At 40.2% G+C, this 21,919-nt stretch overlaps 1 protein-coding gene across 2 annotated transcripts in view; it reads left to right on the forward strand.

The window, feature by feature from the left end:
• LOC121935143 (EF-hand calcium-binding domain-containing protein 13-like) overlaps window positions 1-21,919 on the forward strand; it is a 50,370-nt gene that overhangs the window by 4,272 nt on the left and 24,179 nt on the right. Inside the window, exons 3-23 of one of the 2 annotated variants that reach the window (XM_042476308.1) lie at window positions 648-791; window positions 1,407-1,478; window positions 2,558-2,701; window positions 4,355-4,426; window positions 5,466-5,609; window positions 7,101-7,172; window positions 8,456-8,599; window positions 9,725-9,796; window positions 9,891-10,034; window positions 10,431-10,502; window positions 11,042-11,155; window positions 12,413-12,478; window positions 13,390-13,494; window positions 14,108-14,182; window positions 15,154-15,258; window positions 16,011-16,082; window positions 16,390-16,494; window positions 16,919-16,987; window positions 17,774-17,842; window positions 19,587-19,673; window positions 21,412-21,516. In XM_042476308.1, coding sequence (XP_042332242.1) covers window positions 662-791; window positions 1,407-1,478; window positions 2,558-2,701; window positions 4,355-4,426; window positions 5,466-5,609; window positions 7,101-7,172; window positions 8,456-8,599; window positions 9,725-9,796; window positions 9,891-10,034; window positions 10,431-10,502; window positions 11,042-11,155; window positions 12,413-12,478; window positions 13,390-13,494; window positions 14,108-14,182; window positions 15,154-15,258; window positions 16,011-16,082; window positions 16,390-16,494; window positions 16,919-16,987; window positions 17,774-17,842; window positions 19,587-19,673; window positions 21,412-21,516 — 2,038 coding nt within the window. In that variant the 5' untranslated portion in view covers window positions 648-661. The remainder of the gene's footprint in view (window positions 1-647; window positions 792-1,406; window positions 1,479-2,557; window positions 2,702-4,354; window positions 4,427-5,465; window positions 5,610-7,100; window positions 7,173-8,455; window positions 8,600-9,724; window positions 9,797-9,890; window positions 10,035-10,430; window positions 10,503-11,041; window positions 11,156-12,412; window positions 12,479-13,389; window positions 13,495-14,107; window positions 14,183-15,153; window positions 15,259-16,010; window positions 16,083-16,389; window positions 16,495-16,918; window positions 16,988-17,773; window positions 17,843-19,586; window positions 19,674-21,411; window positions 21,517-21,919) is intronic. The other variant, XM_042476309.1, reaches the window with a different exon arrangement.

Genomic DNA, 21,919 nt, shown 5'->3' on the forward strand with positions numbered 1-21,919 from the left:
TATGCACATTGATCATGTGTTTATGAATTTGTCATCTTGTGTGATTTATTCTCCAGTTTTTACTAAGTTTGCCCAATTCTACTTTTACATGTCAAGGAGACTAGCAAATATGGTCCTGAACAGACAGGCCAAAATAAAGCTGCTTCTGGTCACTTTGGAAGTATGCTGTTTAAATGACGCACACATCTTAAGGGGCCAAAAGCTGTGCCAAAGCTCTGCTCCAGACCTTAGGACTGGAGCATGGCTTTGGTGCGGTTTCTGGCCTCTTAGGATGCATGCAATATTTAAACAGCATACCTCCAAAATGACCCAAAGCAGCTTTATTTTGGCCGGTCTGTTTGGGCCCATAATATGTCTTCTCCTAATCACTGGAAATATTATTCATCCACTGTTTTTGAGTCTAAGATTTTGGTAGGCATTTATCCACATAGGTTTAGTAATCTTCTTGCAACCGCAAGTGGGGTAGAACCTTGTTTTGAAAACGGTAGAGCAGAGATTGCTGATGGACTTCATTCAGTGCCTAGTGTTATGGTCAGCATTTTATGTGTTCTCCTGTTGAATTATGATGCCCTATCCCAGAGGAACAGCTTCATTCGAGGGCAACTCATGGCAGCTACCTTTCCCTTTTCACAATTCGTGTTCTTCAGCACTTCAAAATGCCATGAAGGTTGTTGAAAACATAAAACTTGAGAAGATGTCTGTTAATGACCTGGCGAAAACTCTGGAGAATATGGGGGTGCGCTTACCTAATACAATCTTCAATGAGCTAGTCAAAGCAGCCAAAACTGATGGTGAGTAAAACATTTTACTGATGCCTCTCCTGAGGTTTTTTTGGCCTCTCCTGTCCACTCCATTGCACAGGCACCATGCTGGCATAAAAGTGTAGCTGACGTTTACTGGGTTTGATTATTGCAGTTCATTTTAACAGTTTTAATATTTGCATCCTATTTAATGGTGTTTGCTAGGGACCTTTACTATTTTTTTCATACTGGGAAGGTTAAATAAAAATGAAGTTAATAAATAAAATGAGAAAGCTTTGCCAAGACAGGACAAATTCTGTGTGAAAAAAAGCTGCATACTGAGCTATGTTGTGTATGGGCGAATGAACAGATTAATTAGTGAATTTCTTTATAATTGTTTATCAAATAGACAACTACAATGCGCGAATGAATAATTATTCCATTTATCTTTTGATGCTTTTTCACATAATTGCTTGCTATACATTTAGAAAATACTTGTAGAGAAAAAAGAGAGGCCAAGATAGTGCATATTACATGATTCTATACAAGGAAAACCCAGTACTGTCTGTATTTCAGCATTCATTCATTAAATATCCAACACACAGATCTTGTGTATGATCTTTCTCTGTCTTGTGCATTAAACAAATATTGTATTTATCTTTACAGCAAATGGCAAAATCGATTTCAAAGACTTTTTGTTAGCACTGGGTGAAACAGAGGATTTTGCTGAACTGGAAGGTATATTCAAAGGAGTCCCTTCTTAGTCTTTGGTAAACAAATAGGTCATATTGCCCTTGTTTGAAAAGATGGTATGTGGTCTAGGATACATTTGTCTCAGCCTCATCTTTCCATTGCCAGCTGCTTGCCTGTCCCTTTCCAGATTCTCCTGGTCTTCTACATTCACTACCTCTTGTTTCTTCCCTTTCTTTTCTCTGTTTCTCTGTTGTTTCCATTGCTATATACAAGTATACTGTACAATGAAAAATGAAGTTGGGGATTATTGGGATTAGCAGCAGCACATAACTAGCATGAGTTGAAATGCCAAGGTAGTTGTTACAATGCAGAATAGTCCCTTTCCCCAACAAATCAATCATCCAATTTTCTTAAAATTAGATTAATCAAATTCTTTTTCCAATCAAAATAACACAGAGAGAGAATTCTAAATTAAGAAGAAAAAGGTACAATTTCAATGTCTTTAGGGATAGGCAACACTAGAATTAGCAAGACATGGAAGTAAGGACTGTTGATCAAATGCAACCCTTTCTCCTTCTTTTTGTGCCCCTGCTGTAGCCAAATTTGCAGCCTGCTGAGCTGCCAAATTTCAGCTGCTTGGTATCAAATGGTTGCATTTGCCATTATAAGCAAGACATAAGGGGAATATGAGCTTTATTTAGAATCATAGAATTGTAGAGTTGGAAGAGATCACAAGGGCCATCCAGTCCAACCCCCTGCCATGCAGGAACTCCCAATCAAAGCATCCCCAACAGATGGCCATCCAGACTATGAGGATGTACAGACTGGTCATTAAGGGCAGTCTGGAGGTGGAGTCAGGGCGGGGCATCCACATGATGCATGCCCTGACTCTGCCCCCAGGCTGGCGTGAGGCCGTGTGCCACACTACACAGTGCGTGAAGAAAGGCAAGATTGGCGCCATCACATGTAGTTGCCACGGCTCTGATCTAGTGCTAAAAGGAGTGGTCCATACAGGGACTTAAAGTAGGCCCAAGCAGAATCAAACCCCATTCAGGTGTACTGGTGTTTGTGGTAATAACAGTGTATGAGAATGAATTGTGGTTATTTGTCTTGTGTTTCTCCAGCTTTGCAACGTGCCATCACCTCCATGGATGCAACATGTGGCAGCCAACTGCATATTAATGAACTGCATATTGCCCTGGATAATTTGGGGATCCATTTATCAAACGATGAGTTCCAGGAAGTGCTCCATGCTATTAACATGAAAGGTCAGTTTTATTGTTTAAGAAGGCTGAGCATGTGTTTCAGTTTTACAAGCCCCAAATCTCCTAGGTAGTAGAGAAAACACTGTGGGTTTGATCCAACTTTACTCATAGAATGGATCCATTGTAGACTCATTTTGAGTATAGTAGGCCCAAAGTATTTATTTATTTGATTTATTTATTTGATTTCTATAGTTTTTTGTGGGTTTTCCAAGCTATGTGGTGATGTTCTAGAAACAGTTTATTCCTGACATTTCACCAGCATTTGTGGCTGGCATCTTCAGTGAATGCTGACATGGAAGAGAGTGGAATATATATACTGTGTGAACCTGGGAAGGGAGGAGTGATTTCCATGTTAATCTGTTATTGTTCTGTGTTGAATGGTAAGGTCTCAGGGTGGGAGGATATGCAAAGAGGATTTGTTAGTGATCAGTGTCTTCTGGGAAAACGCCTGGCCCTGGGTGGTTTTCATTTACATTTTGCTGGGTCTTGAATTTTGTGTTTTTCAGTACTAGTAGCCTGGGAAGTAATGGTGTGTGTGTGTGTGTGTGTGTGTGTGTGTGTGTGTGTTGTTTGTCTTCAAGTCATTTCCAACTTATGACAACCCTAAGGCAAACCTATCACAGGGTTTTCTTGACAAGTTTCTTCAGAAGTGGTTTGCTATTGCCATCCTCTGTGGCTAAGAGACTATGACTTGCCCAAGGTTACCCTGTGGGTTTCCATGGCTGAGCAGGGATTTGAGCCTTGTTCTATCAGTGTCCTAGTCTAATGTTCAAACCACAACACCCTGCTACCTAGTGGATAAATAGGTATGGGTAGGGAATTGATTTCCCCTTCAGAGTGAAGATAAGAAGCATTTCCATCATTCTGGTTTGGTTTTGATATGTCATTCCTAGTGAAACAAATGGATTAACATGGAATCATGGCATCCATTGCTGGCTGTCAGCAAGAGAAGGAATCTTCACCAAGCTATTGCTAAAGTAAGAGATGAACAGGACAGAATCATTGAGGAGAACAGGAAGATGGGTATCAGGGGACAGTTCAGACATTGATATTTTTCCTCCTCCATTTCCCTTTCTTACACAATTTTTTTTACTAAGTCTTAGTATGTCTTCTAATAATTTCTTTATTCTTAGAAGCAGTTCTAGATTATGTTTTTCATAAAATTACTCTAAAAATACTTTTTGGAATTTGTGGACTGGCAAGGGGAGAGCATCCTGTCTTTCCAGTATTCAGCCAGGTCTAACAAAAGCCAAGCAGCTCAAAGTTAGCAATAAGGTACATGAGATAAGCAGCAGGCAAGTCAAAACTACAATTATGCAGTGACTAGAAAGGTGGGGTAGAGATGCTGACTTGCCCAAGATCTTGCAATGAATCTGGGCCATCTGCCTAGTATGATGTGCAAATAGGGTCATCTTCTCTGTTCAAGGTAAATAGGGTCATGGTAAAGAGATTAAGAATTCTGTTCATCACAAGAAGGAAATTATTGCAGTCTGAGGGAGAAACCAGTGAATGTGATCTTGGCATTCTTTGTATGCTTCATGAAAGAGATCAACAGGCCAGCTTCCATAGGTGTCTAAAGTATAATCTCTTGCCCAGGGGCTTGCTAATGATGCCATTCTTCTTTCTGATTTTTCCTGTGTCATCTCTTCTTCACAGCTGATGGGACTGTAAATCTGAAGGACTTTCTGGTGACTCTTTCCAAGATGAAGCGCTTCACAGACTCAGAGTGTAAGGTTTCAGCAAGAAGCACATACTGTAGGGCAAACCCCCTGTTTGGCTTTGGAGTGTACGTAGAGGGTGGCTGTTGGATATTTTGGGACCACACATGTGTATGCATATGTACACAAATAAAGTTTTTACCAATATAGACATTTTTCTATCCAACATGCACAGCACATCTCAATTAATGTACACATAGGACATTATCACACCACTGACAATCATGCTCCTGGAATGACTTTTTACACCTTTTACATTGCGAGATTGCCAGATCATTCACCGGTTTCCCCTGTGAATGAAAAGGGATGCCTGGAGGATGGGGCAGCTATGGATGGGAGGCAACATCATATAATCAGTATGACCAAAGCTGCTTCCTTCCCACAGAAACTGTGGTTTAAAAGCCACGTGTGATAATCTCTAAAATGTTGCTCTACTGCAGCTGTTTCAGGTACACAAAGCACAGTTCAGTTCAATGCATGCCGTAGTACAGTACTGACTGGAGATGCAAATTGGAATTCAACTTGGCAATTACAATTATTTTTGCCAAAAAATATTTTGAAAATAGAGTTGGTTAACTCTGTGTCCAAACAGGACTGATCAAATATGCCAAGAGGCTTCAGTCCCTACCATTGTGCTCCTAACCCTTTTTCAATGCCTTCTGAGCTTAAAGTTGTGGTGTTGCTACTACTGTTGTAGTGATAGATATGTATCCCTAGGAGGACATGTTTCCAGGACGTCTGACACCTACTTCAAGAATGCCAGTTAGCTACGGGGGGAAAGGTGCCTACATTTCCAGAGGTCTTGGCTTTCTAGGTCACCCCATCACTCCCTGTCCTGAAAGTCCAGAACCCAAATAAGTTTATGTAATCTGATTTATTTTAATGAAGACGTTGCTTATGTATAAATGAAACATATATTTGATTGGTTCCACATCTACTTATGAAATGATTCATCGACTGATTGGGGTACAACGTATCAAATAGATGTTTCATCCCTGGATCAAGATGATTCGTTGCTTATGGTCTTTGCTTGATCTCTTTTGTGGCAGCACTTCACTCTAATGTTTGTGCCTTCTGCAAGATCAAGGGAGAAAAAGTTGATGTTGGAGAACTAGAGTCCATGTTGAATCGTCTTGGTATAGATCTAAATAAAAGGGAGTTCCAGAAGGCCTTGAAAGGCACCTCTGTTGATGGTGAGTGTGACTGTTTTTTGTCCTCTAGTGCCTGTAGCTCTGGGTTGGGGAAGGTACAGTCCACATGCTCCTAAATCCTTTTTACAGTTCCCTTGAGCCCAGGTAGGACTGTGGGAGCTGATTGTAAAAGCAGAGCCATTTAAGGGGGAGAGAGAGGTGATTAAAGAAATTAGGGAAATAAGGAATTAGGCAGCTGTGTTTCTCAAGGGAATGGCTGAGTGCCATTATCTCAAGGAGCTTATAGAAAGAAAGACAGAGTCTTCCTCGGTGCAAATTGAGATATTTTGCCTTTTTACAAGCCCTCATGTGTGTGTATGGAAAGAAGTTTGTGTGAAAATGGGATATGTGAAAAATTGGATGAGGGAGTTTTAAATCTCCCCCTCTTTTTGTGTAGCATTCCTAATACTTACCAAGTTATATGTGTATCCTTATGTATACAAAAAGAGATCATAAACTGCACGCTATGCACTGAGTGGATTGTGCATTTTGTGGTTTATTGTATTTGTAGTCCAACTTTTTCCACAACTGGTACTCAAGACAGCTTATAAAATTGAAAAAGATGACAGATAGAAATGTGTGAAAAAATGGGATTTCTTGAAAAAGTCTGATTTCTTCATGTAGTCAAAAAAATCAGAAGAAGACTAGGGAACTTATTGCACAAGGAAAGAAAGTGGAAGTTCAGCTTGATAGTAACTCCTCTCTGTATGGCTTACTGCATGATGTTGTAGTTCTTCAGTTCTCTTCCTGCAGGAGAGAGTTGTAAAAGCAAGTGATTTTTTCAACTAGAAAAAAAGACTCACGTTTACGTCTTTAGCAGGATTGATTTCCACAGGAAGAGAACTGAAGTACTACAATGTCATGCAGTAAGACACATGGAAAAGCACTACTATCTGGCTGAACTTCCACTTTCTTTCCTCGTGCCATAAGCACCCAGGACTTGGACGGTCAGCTATGAAGCAACACCTATGAAAGAACAAGACAAGATCCTGGGGTGTAATGATATTTCATTGAATATCAAACTTAGGATTGTCCATGCCATGGTATTTCCATTGTCTGTGTATGGTTGTGATGAAAGTTGATAGGAAGAAAATCAACTCATTTGAAATGTGATTCTAGAGAAGAGTTCTATAGATACCACACACTGCTAAAAAGAGAAATAAATGGGTTCTAGAACAAATCAAGCCTAAACTCTCCCTTGAAGCCAAGTCAGCTAAACTGAGACTGTTGTATTTTGACCATACAATGAGAATACATGACTCACTAGAAAAGACAATAATGCTTGGTAAGGTAGAAGGCAGTAGGAGAAGAGGGAGACTGCAATGCAGATGGAGAGACTCAGTCAAGGCTGCAGTTAACAAAAACAAGATTAAAAACTATTACAGATAAAGAGATATAGGAGGTTATTATTATTAATATATAAGATTGGATGGCCATTCTGGGTTCCCCTTTCAAATCTTAAGAATGCTTGGGTCTTTTTATTTTGTTTTTCAGAAAATGGGAAAGTGAGTTTCAAAGAATTTCTGGTCAATGTGATGGACAATGAACGCTTCTCTGAATCCTCAGGTGAGTGGGAACTATTATGAAGTCTGCAGGTGGAAATAAGTAAAAACATAATCAAAGTCAGGAAAAAGTCAAGAGCCAGAACAGTAATGTTGGACTGTCTGGTTTGTGTATGTTGTAATTACATCCACACTTCAATGGCTTGACTTTGCTTTGCTTTGCCACAGCCCCACACTTGCGTTGGTGTATTTATATGCAGCAGCGAAGATGCACACGTTCTGAGTTAGATTATCCTGGCTTCTGTTTACTCTGGGTTTTAGCCCCAGAATGCAGCTTTGGTCCAGTCGCTTTCGAGGCATGCATCATATAAACACCCTGCCTTCAAAGTGACGGGAAACTGCTTTATTTTACCTGTCTGTTTCACTGCTTTGATAGGGACAAAATTAAAGTGAAGTTTGCAAGGGTTGCAAAGTCTTTAATTTGCGACATTCCCACTTATATTGTATTTGATTTATATTCCCCTTTTCCTCAGAACTGAGACTCAGGGCACCTACTAGAAAAACCTACAAAATCCCCTGCCAATCTTGCATATGACCCTCAGGGCTGTGATGTAGACAATGATATCTGACAATTCTCAGAACGGAAAAGAACTTGGGTTTACTTCTGAAAATCTCATTCAAGTATATACTGTTTATTGATTTCCCACTGGAAATCACCTCCTAGCAATTCTTTGCCCCTGATCGTGCTGATTGCAGTAAACAACACCATAATCTTAATCCAGATGGGAATCCAGAGTCCTGCTATGTATGTCACAAAACAGAGGGACCAGCATTAAGGATCCCTCCTTTTAAAACCTGCTTTATATAACATGACACTTGGCCCTGAAAGTAACCAGCTTATTTTTATTTCTTGTGTACCAAGACATTTACCCATACAGTAATTGAGTTTTTTGACTCCAACTTCTAGACTCCATATTATCATCCTGGGAGATGCCGTGTTTATTTATGGTATTTATTTATGATGCCCCATAACCCAGATTCTCTGAGTGATGTACCCTCTCTCAAATCCTTTCAAATGTAGTATCTGCAATAAAATACAAATGCAATGAGAAAACAAAAAGTAGATCTGTCTCACTCCTAGTTTTCTATTTGTCATCAATACTCTTTTCAGAGTCTCTACCCCTCCCCATACTGTTCTGTTCTCCAGAAACATGCTGAAAAAATATCCAACAGGACTTGGGTTCAGAATCACAATGTATCAGGTGTTTGCAGCAGATTTATGTGCAAATTAAATTAAAAACTGACATGTTTGTCTCTTAGAATAACTCTTTGCTCTCATTTTTACAGCACTTCATAATGTCTACAGTCTCATCAACATCGTAGATAATGATAAAGTTGAGGTTTCTCAGATGAAAGATGTGCTGGATGCCATTGGCGTCACATTATCCAAGAAGGAAATGAAGGAGGTGCAAAAGAACATACCTGTGGACAGTAAGAAATCTATATAGATAGGTAGATAGATGACAGGCAGATATACATACAGAGAATGAGAGAGAGAGAGAGATTGGGAGAGAACTGATTTGGATGAGCTGAGATTCCACATGATGCAACCCTGACTCCATTGTAATATTTGAGACTGCAGGGCTACAGAAGGAGAGAGATTACACACACACACACACACACACACACGGAGAGACTGTCGTGTCCAGTGTTACTGAGGATAATCCTTGATCATTGTTAATGATCATTTAGCTTCAACTGTTTGGAAAGATGGTTGCTTATCAGTTTCAGTTGCCCTTTAGAGATCATCCCTATCATCCACTATATATATTTAAAAAAGAATTGGAATGCCCCCAGACTCCCCATTAATTTCAGATACACCACATAACCAATGTATTACATCAGACCAATCCACCATCATCTTCAAATCTGGTAAAATCTCAACAGCTGTTTGCCCATGCAGTGTTAACAAACAGACAGAAAGGTTATTTTATTTAGATGGATAGATGCACAGTGTGAGGGCTAGGCTAGAACCCTTCTGCTTGCTGCACACAGGACTGATTTTAATGCAGAAGACCATTCAGAAGTATTAAAAAACACATCTTGAAGTGGTACACTGCAATGGTTCTACCCAGCATTCATACTAGAGGCTCTGGTGTCTTAGAAAATTATAATCCCCATTATCCTTGGTGCTTGGGACACTTGGTACCCAGAGATTCATGGTGGGTTCAGCATTGAAGTTACTAGCACAGTAGGAGTAGAGGCTTCTAAGAGGCCTTGAGCAAGACCTCATTGTCACTGCCACTGCCCAGCAGCTAAATGAATAAATGAATAAGGCTGAACATAATTTCAAATGATGCAGATGGGAGTTTGCTCATCACAAATTCATCAGGTTTGACTGGATCTAGATCTCAAAGTGAGTTTGCACAGTGACTAGGATTTGAACCTTGGCATGAGTCCACATGAAACAATACATGGGGTATGTTCCAAACTTTTGATCTAAAGTTCTCAACCATTTTTGTATTTTTGTATTTATTGATGTGGTATTGGCTGCAAACCTAAACTGTATTTTGGGAGTTCTTTTTTCATTTTGCTTTGCCCTGCTTTGCATTTCAGGTGCTGGGAAGGTGACTCTGAAGGATTTCATGAACATTTTACCCCACACAAGGCAATTCTCCACAGCTGTAGGCAAGTACAACACTTATCACTACTGTCATGTTGGAGGACCATGACATGCTTTGCTGTAAATCTTACCTTCAGATGCTTCATTGTATTTGTGCAGAGATGGAAGAAGCCATGAAAACAATGAACAGCATCAAACAAGACAAGGCAAACATTGAAGACCTGGAGACCATCACACGCAGAATGGATCTCCATTTGTCTCCAGATGAAATTCAACAGGCGTTGAAGTATGTTTCTAAGAATGGTAAGGCTTCTCAACAGACTTGGCCTCGGGATTTACCATATGCCCAATGTATGAAAATTTGATCAGGGTATTAAAGATATTACTTGAGAAGAAACCTGTCAGTTTGCCCACCCAAAGCTGAGTAAACAGTGTAAGCCAATTTTAATTTGAGGGTCCTGCCAAATTCACTTTCAGTATTTTTAGTACTACTTTGCTTCTGATAGGGATATAAACAGTATCCACAAGCTTTACTGTTCTCATTGAGAATGGGTGTCGAAGCACATCTTTATATGTTGCTCTTCTGTGAGAGCAATCAGTAATCAGTTAAAATACTCTTCTGTTGTTTGAAATCTGTGCAGTGTTTTTTGTCTCTTTGCTTTTAATTCAAAGTAGATTAACTAATCTATTTATTTCCAGAGGATGACACAATAAGTGTGAAAGATTTCATGTTTGGCTTGACCAATACCCAACGGTTTTCCAAAAATGAAAGTAAGTGAAAACAGATCTGTGGATCATCTTGCTTCATATGGATCACAACATGAAAAAATTATTTTGCAGGGGCCTAAATCCTTTGGCTCCATGTTCCACTGGAATGAGACTAACTGAATTATGCTTCAGGGCTCAACAAGGTTTCCCAACAAGTTGTAAGAGTCTAGCAGCAGCTGGCTCTGATGCTGTGGTGATGGTAAATCCACTCTGGGTTTGGGAAATAGCTTTAAAAGAGCTATCCAAGGTGCTAAACTTATCCCAGGGAGTTCAGCAACCTGGATAGCACCTTTAAGACTTACAAGAAAACTTGGACCAGAGTCACCACCACCCCAACATCACCACTGACATGGGAGCTACAAGACACGAACAATGTGCTGGACTAGATGAACATTTGACCTGATTTTCTTATGTTCTTGCCATGAATGTTTTGGATATTGTGAAAACCTGACATTTTAGCCAGCCTTTTGCTGACTAATTAATCCTCTTCGTCAGATTCTAAAAAATTGGCATTTTGATCCATTTTCTCCCTTTCTGTCAAGGAGCCCAAAGTGATACAGTTGCTGTGGAGGATGTCAGTTCCCTTTTGTCCAGCATGGGGATCCAGTTAACCAAAGAGCAACTCGAAGATTCTTTGAAGCATGTGAAGGTGGATGGTATGTGTACTTGGGGAGGATAAATGTTCCTATTTAATTCTCTACTATCTTAGGGCCTACCCAAACTATTTCAAAAAAGTGAGAGCTCTTACAACAGAAACTCTTACTTATGACTATCTAGGACATCCTAGAAAAGCATTTTCAATTCACATGGAACTTTAACAGCCATCAGAGCGGGGAGAGAGGATGAAGGAAGCTGGATATACAATTTGGCCAATAAATGTTTCATTTTTATAATGCTATAGACAATTGGTCAGTCATAAATCTCTTCTTTGTTTTTGCTCACTGTTGGCTCTGGAGAGCTGGATGGGCATGCCTTCTTTTTAATTATTTCCAAAGGTCTAGCCTAAAGGCCCTCTCCCTCCCATCTAGAGCAATCCCTTTCAATTGAAACAAGAGATGTGTGTGTGTGTGTGTGTGTTGCCTTCAGATCGCCTGTTGACATATGGCAACCTCATAGGCCAAGCAACATCAGAGTGTGATCAAAATGGCAAGCCTGAGAGTGGGAAAGTATAGAGAAGTGAAGGCAAAGAGGGAATAAACCAGGGAACCTTAACTACATCTTTCTGCTTCTTTTGCCCCCAGAAGCACATGGTTACCTCTGCAACCCTGGCTGCATATTTTCCAAGCAACCTTGCCTGAGGCTGATAGGAGCTGCAGATGCCAGAAATTACTTTAATGCAGAAAAGATGCTACTTCAGCAATGAATCAAGCTTAATGATGCCTTGGTGCAGAGGGTTCAATGATCCCCTTAAGTATACTTCCTAGTGAAGAATAAATTGGGCAGCATTCTGATTTGAGCCTGGAATTCTGCTACAAATCATTAGGCTCCTCCCAATATTTCTTCACATAAGTGGCCATTTTCACAGAAGCTGGAGGGCTTTGGGTTAATGCTTTCCACTGCCTTAAAAATCTAAGCCTGTTATTGACTATCCCTCCCTCACTGCATACATTCATGTGCACACACAGATACACAGACATTTATAGGGGTTAGTAAGCTGTTTTCACTCAGACTGGGCTTCAGCTAAATATGGAGAAGCAGTATCAGTGAAACTGCATCAATAGCTTATGGGTTTGAATAACAGAGTTATAACAAATAATGAAATATACTATTTTTTCTGCTTGTATAAATTTTATAATTTTGATTTTTAAATTTTCTCTCACAAGCATTCCTATTCTAAGTACTTTCTGCACTGTAGACTGCCCAACTCTCTCCCTCCCTCTCCACTCTCACATATCAGTGTTTTGCCTCTACAGAAAATGGGAAAGTGAACATTGCTGAACTATTGAAAAGTGTAGAGATGACCCAACCTGAAGCTGACAGTAAGTGGGTTTTATTTGATGGGTTATAAAAATTTGTTCAGGCAAATCTGCAGATTTTGGTGAAAGTACTTGTCCCTGGAGGGCTAAAACCAGAGGAAGGCGTTATATAAGGAAAAGCAAACTTACTTGAGAAACAAATGTGATAAATGGCACACAGCACACTTGGGATTGTGTGTATGCCATGGTATGTGCATGACCAGATTTCTGTCAAGGCACTATGCTAGGTTAAGAATAGATGGACAAGCAGTTGTGCTATCTCAGAGGTTGCAGAAGTACAATCCCTAACAGTAATTTCACAAGCACATATACACTAATCTCTGTTATTTTTTAATTCCTGGGTGGGGAGCTAACTGGACATTTCATAACTAGTGAGTTCAAGGACTGTTGCCGAGCTGGTTTCATAACTGTGGGATCCAGTGTAACTATGTTGGTGTATTTATGCTAAAGGTATATAGGATTTTGGCCCAGGAGTGGAGAATGTTATGTTAGAGACAGAAATTGGGTTCTTTGGAAGCTTTAAAAAAAACAACCTACAGTTGCTAGATCTTTATGGTTATTGTGACAATGTCTGTGGCTGAATAAGATTCTTTGGGGAGGATCATTGGGGGTGGGAACATTAAAGTTCTGGTGCTGCATAATTCCTTGCTCTCTCCATTTAGCAAGAGCAGAATATTTTTTTCAAAACAATTATAATGCATGATGAATTTTGCAATATGTTTTTTCTTAGGTATAAATGTACACAGTGTTCTGCTCCTCTTGGCATGGAACGCTATCTGTATAAATTCTTCATTTGGTTGATCTATTTAGCACTGAATGCACATGCAGCTCTAAGATGCATTGGGAGCTTTGTTAACCAAAGAGGGCATTTTGGAGCCCTGGGAGTATTTTCACATTTATCATTTCTTGCTTAGTGGATAAGGTACATGTCCAAGACCTGGATGCTATTCTGACCAAGATGGGCATTTACCTAATTGAAGATGAAGTCCAGAAAGCTTTGAAATATGCACATATAGATGGTGAGTCTTTTAAACACTTGCTCAAATACCTCCTTGATCTAGAGGGTCTTGTTTAGGCAGAGTCTTCTTAATTTTCCTCTGTGTGACTTCTTATGTGTGACATCTTTATTTATTTATTTCAATGGCCTCCAACCCATCCCTGCATTTCCTGTTACATGTATAAAGGAACATGACAATACCAAAAAGAAATAATCCAGAGCATGAAATGCTGCAACCCTCTCGCCAGCCGGCCATGTCTGCCCACAAAGTAGAAGTGGAGGTAAACTTGCCCCAATAAACCATGGGAAATCTGGCAATAAACACCAAATTGATTATTAGCCTGTGAATAAATCGCAGTTAGCTTTCACACTATAGCAATTGCACAAATAAAGTGAATTCGTGACTGAAGCGAAAATGAATTTACAATATTTTCCCGTGAATGCATAAATGCTGGAACACATCTCTTTCTTAGCAGATTAATAGCAAATTGTATGCGATATCATGTGAAAACTAATCATGCAATTACACTTAATTTGCTGAAAAAAATGAGATCTACCCCTTTTAAACTTCCAATTTTCCCCATGTGATAAACTCCAAAGATGCAGGACAACTCTTTCCCCATCTTGTCTTCCAGAGCATGGAAGGATTAACCTCAATGACTTCTTGAATGGGATGAGGAAGTCTGTACAGCTAATAGTAGGTGCAGAAGGTGAGTAGGTGTCCTGCTTTAATCATGACAGACTGAAAGATAATGATTAAAGTCAGTTAGTCATGGCAGTGTCTGGTAGGCTTATGGCAGCTGGGTCTGACCTTTCAGCATTTTTATTCTTGTCAGGGTTCCCAGGGAAGGTATGAAAGCTCAGGATGATGAGGCAGAATTAAGGGGGATGGCTTTCTTTGTGGCTTAAAAGCTTGTGCAATCTTCATATATATGGGGTTTCACTCCTGAGCTACCAGGCATAGTTAAACTCCATCATCTCCTAGACTTCACTTTTCCTAGTAGGTTCTGCTCTGTTAGTATGAGCCATCTAGAGATGGGACAAGCATTCAGGAAGAAGTGCTTGAAAAAGTAAGTGCCCTATTCAAATGCTTGTTCAAATGGCTGCCTCCATTTGTGAGCCAGAGTCCTTTTCACTACCTGCTGTAAAAAGGCAAGCAGAACTTGCTCACCTCATAAAAACAACTGCTAAACGCTGCAACTTTCCTTCATGTGATTTCAGACTCAGGGGGTATGTCTCATTCTTCACAGTTTTTGAAAATAGGAACGGGAATGAGCTGCATAACCCAGATTACCACTACTGACAGAAAATGTGTTATTGCAATCTTGTCTGCTGTACTTAGGATATTTGACACAAAATTAATATTTAATTGTTGGAACATATGATCAGCCCAAAGTTCTATTTAGTCCAGTGCATCTGAAAGTTAAGTGTAACACAGACTTGCAAATAAGCCCACAAAAGCTGACAGTACTGATGTGAGTCCTTTGTATCCCCCCACTGCAATAAACAAAAGAGTAGAATGAATGTTAGTAAAGCTTCTGGTTCCCCTGGAAGTAGTTCTTTCTTGTCAGAGGCTGTAGGGCTAATAGTTATATGTAAGCCTACTGTAATATAATGTATAACCTGTGAAATATAAATGTTATATCATTACTTTACACTGACTCTTGTTAATTCATCTAAGGAAAAGTGATTGAGATAGGTGACTTGAATTCATCCCTAGCCCAGATGGGCATCCACCTAACAGAGGAGGAAATGCAAGACGCTTTGAAACATGTAGTTTTTGACAGTGAGTAGACAACATATGTTCAAACTGTTTGAATTTGATGTGGCTTCCTTCCATTTTGCGTTTTATGTCTCTATGTTTGTGTGTGCTTAAATCAGAGCACAGAAAACTACTTTGTGGCAGGGGTGTCACCAAAGGGTGCAGGGTGTGTGTGGCAACACCAGGTAACACTCAAGCGGGGATGACATGACTGCTCCCCAGACATCTGCCTATTGGTAGAAATGGGCTGTGCCATTTGCCTGTGCCCTTTTAAAATGCTGAAGAGATTGTGTAAGTGGGACGAGGCTAAGTGGAATGAGAGGCCACAGGTTTTTTAAAAATAAAAATTTAAATTATTATTTTTTTAATCTTCATATCTACATGGACCACTGCCCATGCAAGTTAGATAATTCTGGGAGTTGTGATTCACAAAACATCACTAGGGTTGGTGTCACCTGGTGCAGTAACTCATAGTGCAATCCTCCACTGGCCTCCTCCCATACTACACTATAAACAGGCTAACCAGATGTCCTAACCACAAAGGAGTAAAAGGCACTGCAAATTGCCCATCAGAAGAGCACAGGGATAAAATTATCCCCATTCCCAGGCATGGTTGACCAAACCTATTGTTAGGTTAAAGTAGGGATGAGGAGAGCTATATGCACAGTGTTGAGCTTACTGAAGGAATGGTGTGATGTAATGTAATTAATGAATAAATAAAATAAATGTGCCTCATTCTATCTATTTATGGGTATGACTGTAATTATGATTTGCAGTTGATGGCAGAGTGAACTTGAAGGATGTACTGGAGAGTGTCATGTTCATGCAGAGACCTTCAAAGCATGAAAGTGAGTTGAATCAAGGGTGAGAGCATGGATGTGTTTCTACTGCAGAATTGCCTTATATCGCATCAGAAATGGGCAGAGGGTTCCTTTCATTGTAATGGAAGTTAAAGTAGTGTCAAACTGCATTATTTCTGAAGTGCAGATTAGACCATAATTTGAAAGGTGATGTGATAAATAAAATATACCCAGAGATCTCAGGGTATATGGGTCTGTACCAAAGCAAAGGTTATAAAGTAATTTGCTAATGTCTTGCTCAATTTGATACATGTGGGATCTGCATCCACCACATCTCTTTTTCTTCCCACTTCAGGAGACAAAGTCAGTATAGAAGACTTGGACAATATCCTGGCCAGTGCAGGCATCCATCTTAGAGAAAAAGAACTCCAGGAAGCATTAAAAAATACATCAGCGGATAGTTAGTATTTACGGTAATCTGTAAATTCTGGAAACCTGTTGAGATGATTTGCAACCTCAGCAATTTACTGTTGTTTGAGCCTAGTGGGAAGGGTAAAATTCCACCTCCTACTCTCCTTCCCTTCTGCTGAGTTCACTACTTTTGCATTTTGAACCCAGTTTACAGCACTTGAAGTAAGCTGAAGACAAGAAAAAGTGGAAGGGAGAGGGAGAGAAACTGGGATATTTTAAAACCAACTCAAAAAGTTGGAAGACAGAGAATTAATCAAGGCTGTCCTTGTTAAATCAGGACAGTTGGAGATTAGGTTGCTCTGAGTACCTCTGGATCCCTTTCAGCCACACAGCTGGTGTCCTGGCCTCCATCTCATTTTTGTGTCTCATGGAAGTTTTATCCTTTTGATTCTGAGTTCTTCTTTTCTTCGCAGCTAAAGGGATGGTGAACCTAGGAGAATTCATGAAGTGGGTGAGAGTAGTTCTACTACATCTTCCATCCTGTAAGTCAAATTAATAATCTGGTTGAGCGTGCTTTGCAAGAATGGAATTGTTAAAACAGCCAAGTGCACATCTTGGCCTACTTTTGTGCTTCAAGAACCTTGCAGTCAGACATATGAGATTATGCAGATCTTAGACTGTAGCTGATGGGTGAGGATGGAGGGGGACTGCATAACTACACAAAAGTGTTTAAAATAATTTAAAATAGTCATTTTCATGTTTTCTAATACCAAACTAAACTCTTTGAAAACACTTATACACACATGCACACACTCACTCTCTCACTCAAGATCTAAGGCCTACTTTGGGTGCTTCCAGATAAACATTCTGTCTTACAATTGTCTTGCCAAAATTCACAGACCTTTACAGTGGGTCTCTAGGCAATCTTTATTTTCAATTTGACTATTGTCTTGTCTTTGAGGTTTCCCCACCATTTTCCCCATCTTTTTTTCTTCACAAACCACACACAGACACAAAAAATAGGACAGAATATGAGTCTATGATTCTGTGATTCTATGATTCTATGAGATTTTCTTGGCAAGTTTCTTTACTGTGATATGGAAATTCTGGAAATAAATATTGACACTGAAGACAAATATCTTTACACTGTGGAGCACTTTCATAACCAGTGTAATATGCTCCATGTGGATAGCTTTGGGCAAAAGCCATACTGCTACGTTCTGGAGCGGCCATGATTTCCAAGCTGTTTTCAAGGGAAGCCTCTATAAATCAGTACAGTAGTTATGAGACCAGTGGATCATTGTATATTTCTCTTTTGCCTTATACAGCTGATGGGTCAGTGAACTTCAGTGAATTTTCTGAGACAGTTCAAGAAAGCCAAGGGTCAGCCCCAGCTGGTGAGTCTTAAGTACCACATACATAAGCATATAGATTTCATGGTCCATCCGTCTGTTTCCCCCCCCCCCAAAAAAAAAAGGCCAGTAAATCACTCTTCCATCTGTTGCTTCCTCTTACTTGAAGGACAGAGGAACTAGACCAGCTCTGCTGTCTCTGTTTTGGGTAAATGGTACAAAGGCTAGTGTGCACTGGATTTTTTATTGATTACTGCAATGCCAGGTGATGTCCTGGCCTGGATATAGGAACCGTTGCAGTCTGAACCTCCATACCACCCCAGTTACAACACTTTGAAGTAGGACCTTATCGCACACACAATTTTCAACGTTCTGGGGACCGAAGGAGGACACTCATGTGAGTGCGCGTGCTGCAGAAAATGGAGTTTGTCGCACACAATTCAGTCCTCCAACAGTCCCTGTTCCGTCCCCTGGCGCGCACCCATTCATGTCCAGTCCTGACGGGAGTGATTTTTGCCTGACGGATTACCTTCCGTCGGCAAAAAATGGCGCCTGTCAGGACTAGACGCGAATGAGTGCGCGCCGGGGGACAGAATGGGGACTGTTGGAGGACTGAATTGTGTGCGATAACCTCTGTTTTTGGGCAGCCGCGCACGCAGACGAGCGTCCTCCTTTGGTCCCCAGAACGTTTTAAAAACAGTGTGCGATAAAGTCTGTGGACTCAGTTTACACATTCTACTCTGAGCCAGAGGATGCTAAATAATGAAGCAATGCGCATGCTGATGTGAACTGGGCTGATTCTATGATTCTAAATGTGTCCCAACATGTGGGGTGAAACATGTGAGCTAAAATAATTCTACGTAGTTAACTGGAAAGTGAGTAGATTTACATAGCTGAAAAAAGGAGATATAAGGCAAAATAGATGGGACAGTGAATCTCCACTAACTTATTTGCCCTGCTCTTTAATGGAAGATGGGTGACTAACTGTATAACCAAGCAGTAATAATCATCATGTGAATGAGGAAAACTCATCCCACCCTTTCCATACTCCAGTTTTCCATCTCCTTTCCCCCCAGCCAAGCTCACTTCTGATATGAAAAAAAAGGTTCAGATACATAAGATGTGTGTAGGTGTGGGAGCAGGGGTTCTACTCCTTATATACGTTTAATGTAAAAAGAAGTAAAATACTCAACTAGCCAATTTTTGAAGTCGGAAGCTCCCCGACTTCAAAAAAGTGCTGGCTAGGGGAGACCTCAACCCACGATGCATCCAGCCAACAGCATCCCAGCTAGATAGGTGGCGATTTAAGTATGATAACATCCGGGGGCATCCCGGATCCTGAATTCAAGCCTGAAGAGGTAAGCTGTCTTATTAGTTAATGCAATAAGCTCCCATATGTGGGTAGGGTAGAAGAAAGTTAAATCTTCCCTGCCCCTCCTTAGCTAGGATAAAAATTAAACCCAGACTCCCTTTGGGTTTTGTGGGGCAGTTTGACTCCTCAGCAGTGCCAAATTTTATTCTTAAAAATAGCTGGTAGGGGGAGGTTTAATAATCCCTTACCTGTCTCTGCTGGACAAAATCCAGATCAGGCTTTGCATAATTGCTTATAAGTAAAATGGGGTGGAGGTGGGGGGAGAAATAAACTGTCTAGACTGCACATTTAATATATTGTCTACTTTGACCTTCATGGCATTCTAAATGATCTCTTAATTATTTTTTCAGGACCTCGTCTCCCTCTACCATCCCAGCTATCTTTCTTTATTGATTTCCTTTGAATTTTTTCTTGCAGTTAATGGGAAGGTGGACTTAGATGGCCCAAAAGAAGAGATAACAGATGAGAAGGTCCCTGATGTATTGACAGATGGATGGACAAAAGGTAGCATTGAACGAAGTTGGTGGGAAAAGAGAGGAGAGTGGGAAGTAGGGATGTAAATATTAAGTTATTTTGTTCACACATGTGAGATTATACATTTTCAAAAGTTTTTTCCCCACTGAGCAATACTACAAATGGTTTGGGCACATTTGGTGGGTAGGTTATTGGTAGGGGGTGGTTTTATTTTAATTTTATTTTATTATCTGTTTGCATTTCAGGACTTCTTTAAAAAAATGTAGTGAATTTTTTTGTGTGCAAAACCATTGTTTGGTGCAAAATTATATATATATAGGGAGTTGTTTCTGCTGCTGACTGTATACAAAGCACCCATCTCTTCGCTCTCACACAAGAATGAAAAATCTTGTGGAGGTCAGTAATGTTATCTCTGCAATTCAGGGTTGCTAAAAACGGTATTCAGAGAGTTCCATAATTTCTTCTGAGGCCACAGATTGACTCCATTCACCCAGGCAGCCCATTGGTTTTCTGTGATCTGATAAGCCTGTTAAGATTTTTAGCTTGAACAGCAGTTCAGCCAAAGTGATCTTCTTTGCCTCATTCCCAGCAGAGGAATTGTTAATAATGATGTACGGAGCAAACATCATCTGTCCTGAATGTGTTTCAGCAGTTGGGGCATTCTTTCCAGATTTTATTTCCATGCTAGTAGATTTGGGGTGGAAAATAATATGCAAAATAATACATTTTTTACAAGACACACTTATACAAATAAAGGGACTTATACTAATTTGTATACTTCTTGTCTTTTGTTTCTATCTCTGTCATCCTCATCTACCACTGTCAAATGTAACAAAATATTTTACATAGGCATATAAAAATACCTCCATGACATTTGAAGGTAATGGATCATTCCCACCCAGCCACAGGTTCCTGGGACAAGGCAGTCTGGCATCCTGGGGATTCTAACCCTCCAGTATCAGTGGATTCTGTGCCTGATTTTGCCAGTTGTGAGCATTCGAATGGCTACTCACAGATACAAAATACTCTTGCTTCACTGCTTACAAAGAGGATTGCTGTGAAATCAACCTTCTAATGTTCTGCTTTCTTTGATATTGTGACCTGACTCCTTCCCTTTTCCTAGGACTATAGAAATGCAGAGGAAGAGAGCAGAGCATTTCCTAGTAACAGGGACTGGCAATCAATTCCAGAATCTTTAGTGGTCATGGTCATTTTGAACATAAATTCTTCTGCATACCAAATATTCGGGGGCGGGGGGGGGGCGCTTCCCAGTTGAAAACAAAAGATCATCTCATGCACTAGAGAATTTATAATTTCCTGTACCCTTATAATTCTGGACTTGCTAGCCCTGGTCCTTCACTGTGCTAGATGGGAACTGCAGTGACTCTCCACTGCCTTGCCCAGGAGTACCTCATGGTAATCCTTGAGCTGAGAAAGTGTCTGGTCCCTTTTAGCAAGGGACATATGTGTTCCTACTTCTCACCAGAGCTTGGAAATTTTTGTTTTGCGGTTGCAGCTTCCAGAATCCTCCAGCCAGGAAGTTATAACTGTGGAAATTTTTCCATATTCTCCTGCCAGACCTTGCCTTTGTTTCAACTCTTGTGGCAAGCTGTTCCATTTCTTTCTCACCATCCTGGATTTCACAATTGCTGGGAGACAACAGGCTGGTGTAATAAAGCCATACTGAAGGGGGACATAGTCTTACGGAGAATTTCCTTGCATCTTTAGTAATCAATTTTTGCCAACACTTCCCTTTTTTTTTTAACAGAAAAAATGGTTGATATCGACAGCTTAGATGCAGTCCTGGATGAAATAGGGATCCATTTAACCAACAAGCAACTGTATGAGGCCCTGAAATATTCTCCAATGGATGGTTGGTTTCTTTGTTCATTTCTCTCTGGTCAAAAGTTGTCCATTGGGTATAAGAGTGTAATTCTAAATAGCATAGAACTCTTGGTCTGATTCAGCAAGAGAATTCTTATTAATTTAAGAAAATGTTTGGGAAGAAATAGCCAAGCAATGTGTAATTCAGCCATACAAGAACATTGGCCAGCAAGGAACCTGAGGACACTGACAAGGGGGACTAGTAGCCATATATACACGCCTCAAAATCTGCATTGTATATTATTATATCCCCATGTACAAAATGATGGTGATAGCCTCTGAGATTCCCAGTCCGTCTACTATGTATTACTAATGCATTATGGCTCAGGATGATTCACCATGTGAAGGAGGCCTTTCCTTTTCTATAAGCAGCATTCACATGGCAACATGGC

This window comes from Sceloporus undulatus, chromosome 6 (assembly GCF_019175285.1).
Source record: "Sceloporus undulatus isolate JIND9_A2432 ecotype Alabama chromosome 6, SceUnd_v1.1, whole genome shotgun sequence".
Lineage (NCBI taxonomy): Eukaryota > Metazoa > Chordata > Lepidosauria > Squamata > Phrynosomatidae > Sceloporus > Sceloporus undulatus.